Raw genomic sequence first — 12944 nt, 5'->3', positions numbered from 1 at the left:
CAACAAGTCGCGACTGATGCCCATCTCCGGTGTCAGGACGCGTTATAATGTACTTTTTCGGAGGGTGGCAAGCGTTCGATTGTAGGTGGCCTGTTTGGCCTGCTGTGATGTTTTACCCTATTTCCCCGGTTTTGCCTAAGTCTTATACCCAGTTTGGAGGGTAAACACATACCAATTGACAACACTGATAAACAACTGAAGAGTGCAAAACGCCGCAAAGAATGCCATAGTCCCCTTGAATAAGTACGCATAAGTGCTGGTTAGAGGTCGGGGTAACGATTGTTGTGATGAAAGTGCCCCAGCGTCTATGGGTACAAGTGGTATGTGGATTTTGCACAGGAAATGGGAAGTTTGTTGACACATGCGACTCCGCAAACATCGAGATGGCATCAATCTTCTAAATATTTGGAGTTGTAAGTAAAACATTCTAAAGCGTTTTGGGGTTGTGGGCACTGTGTTGGCCACCCTTTTCATTAACCTCTGTTTAAATCTTAAAATATGGTCTTCATTTCTAACTTTGGAGAAAATACTTACTTTGAAAGGAAAGTATAGGTCTTGAGCTCCTGTTCCCACCACCAACAACTCATGACTGATGAACATCTCCGGTGTCAGGACATGTTAAAGGGATTTTGACGAAGGAAAAATCTATTTCTGGGTGATTGGCTCGTGTCGCCCTATGAAAGGATCCTTAATATCATTCTTTCTAGGTAAAATTAATCTAAAATTACCAGAGAAAAACAAAATTAAGAAAATGTCAGTAAAACTGACTCGCTCACTCTTAAAAAGAAGTGTCGGTATGGTAATAGGGGCGAGTGGGGAACACTACCACGAGACAATCACCAATTAGAACTTCCAATCAGAATCCCCACAAGAGAGAGCTGATACCAACGGGCGATGCAGTCGCTACTACTACTACTAGAGGACGCCACGGACAGCAGCGCCCCTAGCGGACATCCTTAATTTTTAGCGCTAGCGTCAAGACGCATTTTTTCCTTGTGCTGTGCTAATTCCGGGATTTATCCTTTTCATCTAACATGGAACGCTCTGCTATTGCAACGGCTAAGTTAAGTAACTCATAAGTAATGTTTTACCACAATTTTATCTTCCGGGTACCAGTATTTTCCTCTTAAATAGGTCATATACGGTTCCCCGGTTGTCTCGTGGTGGCGCCATGCTGCCTCGTTAAGAATTCCCGGTCCTCCATACTGGGACTTCTTATACTTATGGGCTTACTATATTACGTTCATTATCTTTTACATCGAGTTTTAGCTTGTTTAGCCCTCCTACCATATCTCTTATTTGGTATTTAGGGCTATTATTATTATTCCGGCCCAGCATCCCGGCTCTTGCTCTTCATCGGCTATCGCTGGCTCCGAGTAGGCTTCTGTTTCTTGGAACAGTCTGCCTCCTCCTGGGCTTCTTTCTCTTTTACTAAAAGTGTCTTTTCCATCTTTTCGATGTATATATTTATAGTATTTAGGGTATTAGGCTAGCCTAGGTACTTTTTCGGAGGGTGGCCAAAACCTTGGTAGTCAGTGAGTTGGCCAGTCCACTCGGTTGTTTACCCTATGCCAATACTGTTCAAATGAGCACTAGGAAGGCTGGGAAGGACGCGAGATCCATGCCAGTTACAAATGGCACCTCACTCGGTGGACGCCATATTGGATTTAAAAACTGCCTTGAAAACACATTTTACGAAGACCTCACATGCTTAGCTATTTGCATGTTTCTTTCATACTAGGGTAAAAAACCGCATGGTACAGGGGTGGACCATGTACGATCAATGTGTACAACCCCAAGAAAAGTACATTATAACGCGTCCTGACACCAGAGTAGAGGTCTTTAGCTCCTTTTCTCACCAACAACAAGTCGCGTCTGATGCCCATCTCCGATGTCAGGACGCGTTATAATGTACTTTTTTTGGGGTTGTACACATTGATCATACATGGTCCACCCCTGTACCATGCGGTTTTTTACCCTATATAGCCTAGTAGGTAGGTATCACATTATGTTCATGAAACTTCAGTCTTTTGAATGGTAGCTATGTTTAAATATGTAATTGTATTCTTGGATCCACTGAGAGTGTTTCCAGCCTTATCATTGGCTTAATCAACAGCCAATCAGGAGTGTCGTAAGACTGGCTTAGACATCAAATGCACAGCTGATGTGAATACCTATACTACTATGGGTAGCTGTCTAAAGCACGAGAAAAGCTACTACAGAGCCTGAAAACGGCAATTCTACTAGCCTACCTACAACTAGCTAGGTACCTACTATACTAGCTGGTTCACTTAGGTAAGGTAGATTTTTGGATGAGCCGTATGCCTATGAGACGTTTGTTCGGCGGCCGCTGACTGGCTGGTACCGGGAAGTGGGCAGCTACCGGCCAATCAGCGTCTGCCAAACAAACGTCTCGTAGGCATAGGGCTCACCCAAGAATCTATGTTATCGTCCTCAGAGTACCCAGGTACACCTAAATATAGGCTGCCTCGACTCATCATGCGGACTCTTTTCCCTAAAGCTTGTAGGGTTACCAACATGCTCGTAATTAGGACGCCCTGGATCCTGATGTTGACAATTTTGAACGCCCTTCTATCTCACCACAGGCACATAGCTTAGTTCTTTGTATGCACCACGGGGCTTTCCAGATCTAATCGATTCTATGCACTAAAACAATCCAACTCAAAGCATGCCAGCTCCACTCATGCCCATATAGTTTGAGTATATCGATAGCCCGCCCTCTAGGATCTTAACTGAGAGCAGGTCTATCTCTCGCCTTGACATACCCAAGCGCCTTAATAGATTCACAGTGTCGGCAGAGATGACACCCCTCCAGTTCGCCGTTATGGTCTCTATTACCGGCTCCCTGGAGGTCAGTTCTTCTCCAAATTGCTTGATAGGCAATGTGTCGTACTTGGACTTTTTCAACTTGTGAAAGTAGTCCATACGCTTCACATTGCTATCAGAAACAATTTGGGCATCAATGACGCTGGATCCGATCTCATTCCATGCAATGAGATCTGGTATTCGCAATCCAGCATTGGTAGAGACGCGTGGCTCTTTCACTGTCTTATAGCCGGACTCCTCAGCCTTCTTCTTCACGTAGTCTAGTACTCTGTCGTGCCTCCTGATCCGCCACGGCTGCACTTGTGGGCACACCTGCATTATGTGATGCAGTGTACCCGGGGCACCACAACCGAGATCACATCGGCTGCTTCTGTCTCTACCCCGAGAACTTCGAGAGGGAGTTGTTAAGACCCCCAAACGAAGCTTCACGGCATTACAGTAGGTACCCCCTTTCAGGAGACGCGTACCAGAGTCTAACCACTTTGGCTCCAAGGAGTCAGAGGCTTCTTGGAGTCCGACTCCGTCAACAGACTCATATAACTTGGGCCCCCAGTCTTGAGCTGGGGGCACCTGGACAGCCTTTAATCTCTCACTGGCTGCCCTGGCAACAAGATCTTCCGATGCTTTCGAAAGTCTGTTCAACATACGATAAATCGCTATAGGTGTTCGCTTAGCGAAATTATAGACACCCAATCCTCCCTCCCCAACACTGGCATGGAAGCCAGCAATTGGGGTATCCTTGGGAAGATGGAGTGCGTTTCTTACAAACTTCCTCACTTCCCTGTCCATAGCCTGTAGATGGTATCCCTTAAGGCGGCCATGGACAGTTGCATGGAGGAAGCGAGGTAGTAGCACCACTTTAAGTCCCCAGAACTTCTGCTGGGGTTTGAGCGGAGCTCGCTGAAGGTTTACCAATTCCGCCTTCAGCCTCCCCAACAGTTTAGAGGGGCATCCCTGCCTCTCTATGCCAAGCTCAACTCCCAAGTACTTATAAAAGCCATCCGTGTTCATGGCTGGGAGTTCTTGGCCCAGTACTGAGAACTTGTAGACATCACAGTACCAAGCCTTTTTACTGCGGTCACACATGATACCAGCAGTAGCACACTTATCAATGCCTGCTTCCAGGCCCAACTTCTTCGCTTCGGTCAGAAGCGTCTCAACTGCTCTTGTTAATCCAATTCTCGAGCTTGCCACCACCACGATATCATCCGCAAAGGCGAGATACTTTATTAACCCTCTTACGCCGATTGGACGTATTAAACGTCGAGTCAAAATGTCTCCCGTATGCCGATTGGACGTATCATACGTCGGCTCAAAAAAGTTTTTTTTAAAATTCGCGGAAAAATACTTATAGGCCTACCAGCCGAAAACTTTTGTATCACGCGCCTTGGGGGATGCTGGGAGTTCACGGATCAAGGCGTTGTTTTGTTTACAATCGCTACGCAGGCGCGCAAGCGCGAATTTCTTTCTTATCGCACTAAAAAGTATCAGTGACACATCTCGGAAATTATTTCGTCACTTTGACATAATTATTGCACCATTTTAAATTATCCTTTACATGAAGTATTATATATGAAAATGTGCGCAATTTCATGCACAATACAACTAAAAAATACTCATGATTGTAGCTTTTATCAATTTTGAAATATTTTCATATAAATAACGATAAGTGCAAAAATTTCAACCTTCGGTCAACTTTGACTCTACAGAAATGGTCGAGAAACGCAATTGTAAGCTAAAATTCTTATAGTAATATTCAATCATTTGCCTTCATTTTGCAACAAATTGGACGTCTCTAGCACAATATTTCGATTTATGGTGAATTTATGAAAAAACTTTTTCCTTACGTTCGTGCGATAACTCTTCCGATAAATTTTTTCGTGCGATTGTCCTAATGTTTGCACCCTTTTAAATTTGCCGTTACATAAAGTTTTATATATGGAAATGTGCGCAATTTCATGCACAATACAACAAAAAACAACCCATGGTTGTAGCTTTTATCAGTTTTGAAATATTTTCATATAAATAACGTTAAGTGCAAAAATTTCAACTTTCGGTCAACTTTGACTCTACCGAAATGGTCGAAAAACGCAATTGTAAGCTAAAACTCTTATATTCTAGTAATATTCAATCATTTACCTTAATTTTGCAACGACTTGGAAGTCTCTAGCACAATATTTCGATTTATGGTGAATTTATGAAAAAAAAAAAATTACGTTCGCGCGGTAACTCTTCCGAAAAAATCAGAATTTTTTTGTGCGATTGTCGAAATGTTTGCACCATTTAAAATTAGCTGTTACATAAAGTTTTATATATGAAAATGTGCGCAATTTCATGTAGAATACAACTAAAAATGATTGAAGGTTGTAGCTTTTCTCTTTTTTCGAAATATTTGCATATAAATCACGATAAATAGAAAAAAAAACCACGTTCGGTCAAATTTGACTACCGAAATAGTTGAAAAACGCAATTGTAAGCTAAAACTCTTACGGCCTAGTAATATTCCGTCATTTTCTTCATTTTGAAACAAATTTGAAGTCTCTAAAACAATATTGTGATTTATGGTGAATTTTTGAAAAATATATTTACCTTCACTCCGCGCGCCGCAAGTCTCCGAAACACGTACATGGCATTATCCTAATATTTGCTCCTTTTCATATTAGCCTTTTTATAGAGTTTCATATATCAAAATGTGCGCAAATTCATGAAGAATACAATAAAAAATAATTGAAGGTTGTAGCTTTTTCCATCTTCGAAATATGTGCATATGAAAAAATATATATATTAAAATTTCGACATTCGGTCAAATTTAACTCGTCCGAAATGGTCGAAATCTGCAATTCTAATCTAAAACTCTTACAGTATCGTAATATTCAATCATTTGTCTTAATTTTGAAACAAATTGGAAGTCTCTAGAACATTATTTAGAATTACGGTGAATTTTTGAAAATAAAATTTTTTTACGTCCGCTCGTTACGAATTCGTACATCATTTTGTGATAATATTTTTCCGGTGTTGCTTTTATTGTTTTACTATGTATTATATATCAAAATGATTGCAATTTAGTGTACAATACAACGAAAAAAAAGTAACTCGTTAGCTTTGACCGTTTTTTGCACAGCGTGATTTGAATACAATTATCTATGAATTTTTTTTTTTCGCTACCATATATCGCATTATTTACATATGATAATGATATTATTTTTCATTTCTGATGATTGCATACTAAACTTCAGGCAATGAAAAAAAAATGAGCCAAAAATGAACTCTTAATCTTCAAAACTAAGCGCGCTGTGATTTTTTGAAAAAATTATTTTTTCCGGTTCCGCGCTCACTCCAAACCGGCGCCGGCATACAGGAGAGGTTTTGATTTTTAGGGCTTCGGCGTAAGAGGGTTAATTCGCCGTAGAGTGTTGCCCCGACACCCTCTGGGAGCTTCAAGACATGCTCCAAGCACACATTGAAGAGCAATGGAGAGAGAGGATCTCCCTGCATTACTCCTCTGGTTACGTCAACCTTGACTCCTGCAATCTCAGTGCTAGAGTTCGCATACAGATTCTCCAGATACAACAGAGACTGTTGATCTAGTCCTGCCACTCTCAGGACATGGAGTAGCCCTGGATGGCTTACAGAGTCAAAGGCTTTCTTAAAATCGATGAAGGCAATGTACAGATTGTTTAGATCCGACTTTGCCCCATCGATCATCTCACGCAGCAACAAGAGGTTGGCTCCCACACCATCCTCAGGCTTAAATCCTTTCTGCCTTTCGGAGGTGGGGACCCTGGCGGCAAGCCGCTTTGCAAGAATCTTGTGCAATCCTCTTGTCACCACTGAGGTAATGGTAATCGGCCTGAACTGGCCAGGCGACATCGGGTCATCAACCTTGGGGAGCAGAGTTGTTCGTCCCTGAGCCCACTCCTGAGTGCATATCTGTGAAGAGAGTATTAAGTCATAAACTCTCTTCACCTCTGCGTCTGGCACTCTCCTAAGGTCAGCTGGTTTAACACCATCTGGCCCGGGAGCCGACTTCAGATTTAGGCTCTTCTTCATCCATTGAACCTCCTCCAAGGAGACAGGCTCAACGATGGATATGCTACCCAGGGCAGGTTCATTGTCTTCAGTCACAGCTGGCGGACTGGCTCGGCCAAAAAGGCTACCCCAAAACTCGACCGTACCCTCAGGGAGGGTCGGCTCAGCCAGGGGGTCCTTTCCCAGTATGACATCTTGGACAGTCCGACTCCTGTTCTTTAACCATTTTCTCTGGACTGCCGCATATTGCCTCCTCTTTCTCACTCTCTTGTCAGTGACTGGGTCCACGGTTCTCTCTAGCTGTCGTCTCCTGGGAGGCCTCGCGCCAAAAACCTCCCTCCTGATCTTATCAAGGTCTGTACCAGTCAGACCTTCTCTTCTCCTTGGCTCCTCTCTCACTGAGCCCTCTGAAGACACTGGACTCGCTTCTCTGCTGCCGTTACGTCTCATCCGGGTATGGTGGTCACGGTCCCTAAGGCCTTCTGCTTGCGCAGTCAGCAGGACTACACCATTGCGTTCAAATTCGGTAAGGTAGTCGTTCATCCCGTCAGCAAAGGCTTCGGTCCGAACTCCTACCTGTGGTATCATTGGGGTTTCAGTGATCGCCCCGACCACCGGCAGAGCCGCTGGCAGGACGTCACCTACAAGGTCATTGTCATTTTCTTCCATTTCCGATTTTAGGCTGGCAAGCACATCCCGATATTCCCTTGTATTTCTCTTACTTCTTATGCTAGCGAGGGATCGGCTAGGGAAAATCTCGGCACAGATCTCTTTGTTGATGTGCTTGTCCATACCTTGGGTCAATTCAAAGTAAGCCATGGTGACTAGGTCATCATGGCTCCATTCCTGCCTACCCTGACTCTTGGTCTCTCCAGTCAGAGCACTTATACTCTGACTATTGGTCTCTCCAGTCAGAGTAGAGGTGGGCAGGACCGCCCTCTCTTCCATCAGCTCCTTGAGAAGACATCTGTAATCAGCTGTCTTTCTCTTGTAGCAGATGCTAGCTGCCGTTCTCTCTGGCAATACGTGCTTGGACAGTGCCACGTTGATATGCACTGTTTTAGGGTTTCTCACTTCGTAGGCGGCCATCATCCTGAGTTCTTCCATAGTGAAGGGCAGCCCTTTTCTTTCAAGGCGTTCGATGTTAGCACTATGGAATTCCTCCGGATGTGCCTTTCTCTCATGTAGCCTACGGCCTTTGAAGCTCCTGAACTCCTTCTTACACCTAGGACAAATGGGGGAGCCTACAAGCTCGAGTTGCATGTCCATGCCATCTACGGCGCCACCGACGTTGGCCCCACTCTGGCTTGGAGTGGGGCACCGGACAGAAGGGGGTGAATCCAACCGCCGGTTTGATCCCCCGGTTTGACCCGGGGGATCGGAATGGTCCACAATCTCCACCTCTGTCGGGGAGATTGGACGAGTTGAACCATTCCGAGGATCCGTTAGCTCCATTCTAAAAATGGGTACCTGGGGGAGACCTCGGAGAGGTGGACCAATAGTAAACTATGACCCCTGATTAATGGGCTTGCGTCAATAGTGCTTAAGTAACTTAAGCACTTAAGAGACGGGCCAGGCCTCTATCACTTTCCTTCCGTAAATCCCAGTTTTGGACGAAAAACCCGACCGAGATTGCTCTTACTGAGTTTAAGTGAACCAGCTATAGTAGCCTAGTAACTACCTAGGTAGGCTACTCTGATGGCGCGCCTGCTTTTACCTTGGAAATATATATTTTTCCTACAGTTTTGGTGATTTTGATTCATAAATCTGGTTGGATGTGAAGGCATCACACATACTCACCTTAGTTTCTCAGCTTGTTCCTTGGGCAAGCTTCGTGCAGTGATAGACTCGGCCACAATCTCGGAAAGTTCCTTTCGAACGCCGTGGTAACTCCCGCCCATCTTATTTTACATCTGAACGTCCACACTCCACAGCCAGCTGCTAGCAGTAGTAGTAGTGGGGACTTGCCTCTGAAACGGCTCCCTTGCTCATAACATTTCTCCCTTGTGTGTGTTTGTTTGAGTTTTTTGTCTTTGTAATACCATAAATCTTTTATAAATTCTGTTATATTTTCAGTCTCTTCTTTCGGTAGATCTGTGAATTAAAGTATATTAGCAATCAACTCCTCCCTATTTTCTTGATATAGCTGATGCACCAGAAATCTATAACTTTTTCTAATGTCATTATATGCTAATAGTAGAGTAAGAACTGTAAGATATATTTTAAATTTTCAGTTTTTTTCTCCACTGCACAAGCATTTAGTTTCTTCCCATTTAAGCTATTCCTTTCATTTAATTCTAGCGTGCCTAGTCTAGCATACTATTCAGCATTGTTTTTCAGTGTTATCATACCAGATTCTCCTCTTATTATGTTCTCTTTATATCTTCTATTATTGGAATTTATTTTAATTTCAATCTTACTTATATTTAATAAACAAAACAATTATTTAACACCCAAAACAACTTACATTTAAGAGTAGATCCACTAATAAAACTTTGTGACATTGCCGTACATTACCTTTTTCCTTAGACATGGCCAAAGATACACAATAATGTAAAGCATTTATCACAAATGTTGACGTTAACGTTGACGTATTCCAAAATTGTCGTTGTCTTGGAGTTAGAACGTTCAATTTTGTTCAGGGTTAACTTCCTATTACAATGTAGATGCCGGCCTTGCTAATGAGTAACTCTTACTGTAACTTCGCCGTGGCTGTGGTAACCTCCGAGGTAATTTACTTCTTACCTTTGACAGGTACATATTACGCACGCGCGAACTTATTAGGCTATTACTAGTTTAAGTAATTTAATTCATAAGTTTAATTTTATTATTCATTTCACTTATCATTAACGCTAATAGTTACTATACTAAGTAGCATTAAGTTATTTACTTTTAATTTATTAAGAAAAATAGATAAAGCTTTTAATGAAGCTAACGACCGAACGGCTATTCCCCACAGTCGGTCACAAATACCAATCCTTTCTGATTTCTAACACTATAGATTTTTTAAGGTTGTCATTGTTCGATTTTACTTAGATCTATGTTTATTCTTTCAGATACTCTTTTATTTGCAGAACCCAATGAGTTTTTCTTATTTTCATAATGACCTATAAAGTTATCTCATATAGGATCATATTTCCATCACTTTCAAAGTGTATGTTCCAGGTAGACTAGCGTATTCTTCATATTCCTTGGGTGGCAGGAAGGCCCCTAATTCGGATCTTGAAGCACAACTTGGCTAGCTGTATACCAACTGGTGCTTTCAGAATTGTTATGTATACTTGGTTATCTACTTTTTTTAGTTCGTGTCTTTCTTTCGAGCTTCATGATTTCCATGGCATACACGAAGGATGTCATCGCTAATCTTATCCAATACAGTTTTCCTATTTTCACCCTGCTACAGCGTTTATTGATGATTGCATTAACCATATTTGCTATCTACTTTACTTTAATTTGGGCTTTTTTTATTGTCCCCTGAAGCAGTCTTTCATGTTGCTGCTTGTCACACCCAGGTATCTTATCTGCTTAACTATTTAATTCCTCCAAATGCTGCATATTTTCTACATCGTCAGTAATATACCTATCGTTGAATATTAATATATTGCTTTTGTCTTTGTTTATATTTAGGTCACATTCGCTTGCTATTTCCATAGGAGATTGTATTTCTTTGTTATTTCTTCAAGAGTTTGTCCTAGGATTAATCCATCGTCTGCATATAATAGCGCCACTATCCTTATAACTTAATTCCTGAAACCTTTCGTTGTACTTTCTAACTTTTCGATTATCAAGTAAATTATTAGCAGAAAGATTATGGTTTAGCCATCGCACCCCTGCCTTATGCCATTTGTTGCATTTAGCCCTTTTTGTTCTATATTATTGAGGCACAGACTTGTTATGTCATTTGGATGTATCTTTGCTACTGCACTTATTACCTCTGTATGTAGCCTATACATCATCATGACGTCTATGAGCTTTTTTCTGTTAACTGGGTCAAACACTTTTTGGAAGTCTATTGATACCACAAATAACGGGTCTTTAATTCTGTGGGTCTTTGTATGCAATATTTCAAGATGACCAATTCCTCTTTTTTGTGTAGTAAAGCTTGATTGCAGTTCACGCGTCTTCCCTATATTTCTAACATTATGTTTTTCTATCTTGGTTGTTAAGATCCCGTGAAAATTTTATGACACTGTAAGGACAACGCTTTATCCGCAATCTTATTATACATAGTCCTACAATCACGTTGTTCTTACTCCCATCCTAGAGAGCGTTCAGCGGGCTTCCTACCAATGTATATATCATGTAAGATCATATTTTGTATGCTTTTATATTCGTAATTATATGCCTCCTAAGAAACACAAATCAGCTGTTGCCGACCGATTTTTACTCTCTCGCGGGTCGGATACCACATTTCCGCCTGCACGCTGTATATATGAATTTCCTTTACCTGTAATAAAGTTCTATACAGGCTGCTCTACGAGCAAGAGCCCGTGCTGGCACAAGGCGAGCTAAATCTCAAACAACAACAATAATAAGGTCAGTACACTTCTACCTGCCTCTTTGTTCACTCCCCCACAACTGGTGACCTCCCGGTTAGGACGGTGACCCAAGCGGTTTTGGCTAAGCCATTAAGGGACTAACTACCGCCGCCCACCTTCAGAGATCTTTAGCAGACTCACACGTCGCCTCAGTTTAGATCTCTGTAAGCTCCTGCCTCGGAAAGCCAACGCCTCTAACGGACTAAAAACGGCATACCTTCCCCAGGTGTGTTCAGGCATTCCCTAAACAGTTTGGCCAGCCATTTACAACTCCCGTTGACCGTTTCTGTGAGAGTGGACAATGGAAGCAGACAGTACCACGTGAGAAACCCAGGCCTCCTCGCCAGCCTCGCACACAGCCACCGCTCAGGCTGTCAGGTTGCCCTCTTTTGCAACAGAGGACCCAAGTGCCTGGTTCATCCGAGCAGGGCAATTCCAGCTTGCGGGACTCTCGGACAAGGTGCTGCAGGCTGACCTCATCATATCAGTCCTTCTGGCAGACATGTACAACCGAATAACCCCCTGACTGACCGGATGGGCACAGACCGAACAGTCACACTCGACGAACTTAGGACGAAACTCGAGAGCCTACGCCACTCCCATCACTGAGAGAGCTGCCCGCACCCTCGACCTCGTCACAAACCCAATGCGAGGCGCCGACCCAGAGGATGCTTGGGACACGGAGATGGGCCTCTTCCGCCTACCTGATATGGGTCCCGACGGGAAGAAGATGGAGATCTGCCTTGGTTACAAAATATTCCTTCGGCAACTCGAGCCAAATGTCCGAGGACAGCTAACCAACGCATATACCCTCCCCGATAACGAGCTCATGGAGAAAGCTAAAAAGCTAACCCTGTCGACCAAGGCTGCGAAGCTCACCCCTACCCCATCTCCCGTATGCCTAGCAGCAGAGAAGGAAGAAGAAGGAGAGGACCTGATGCAGGAGATTGGTGCCATGACCCAGAAGAAGACCTCTCACATGCAGTGGGGCGAAAACACCTGGTGCTACTACCACCGAAGATTCGGAAGGCACTCCAAGAAACGTGAAAGCCCCTGCACCTACCAGCAGTCAAAAAAATGGTGATGGCAGACGAAACCAGACTCACCCATGGCAACGGCCTCGTTGGAACCACATACCATAGGATTCTATGTCAGCAACCCAATATCCGGCCGGAGGATGTTAGTAGATACCGGGGCAATGCATTCAATATTCCCACTGTCAGGAGAAGACTGCAGCCACAGCCCAGACAGCCCAACCGCCCTCGTCACTGCAAACGGGACCCCCATCCACTCCTATGGCACGAAGTCCCTTGAAATCTCCATCTTGGGGCGCAACTACATCTGGTCCTTCACCATCGCAGACGTCAGGGTTCCACTACTGGGGGCGGACTTCTTTGCGCATAACTACCTCCTTGTGGATGTGGGCCACAAGTGCCTGCTTGAAACGGGGACCTGCTGTTCCCTACCACTTGTAGCGGGCCCAGGCGCCCCCACAATTTGCACCATCGCCCCCCACAAATACGGTAACCT

At 43.6% G+C, this 12944-nt stretch overlaps 1 protein-coding gene across 2 annotated transcripts in view; it reads right to left on the bottom strand.

Moving 5' to 3' along the window:
* The window catches only part of LOC135210969 (uncharacterized), a 163381-nt gene extending 154554 nt beyond the window's left edge, over positions 1-8827 (bottom strand). The window contains exon 1 of one of the 2 annotated variants that reach the window (XM_064243960.1): positions 8677-8827. In XM_064243960.1, coding sequence (XP_064100030.1) covers positions 8677-8777 — 101 coding nt within the window. In that variant the 5' untranslated portion in view covers positions 8778-8827. The remainder of the gene's footprint in view (positions 1-8676) is intronic. The other variant, XM_064243959.1, reaches the window with a different exon arrangement.
* Positions 8828-12944: the final 4117 nt, after the last annotated feature.

This window comes from Macrobrachium nipponense, chromosome 4 (genome assembly GCF_015104395.2).
Source record: "Macrobrachium nipponense isolate FS-2020 chromosome 4, ASM1510439v2, whole genome shotgun sequence".
NCBI lineage: Eukaryota > Metazoa > Arthropoda > Malacostraca > Decapoda > Palaemonidae > Macrobrachium > Macrobrachium nipponense.
Note: the sequence above shows the minus strand (reverse complement) of the source record. Positions and strands in the feature narration are given on the sequence as shown.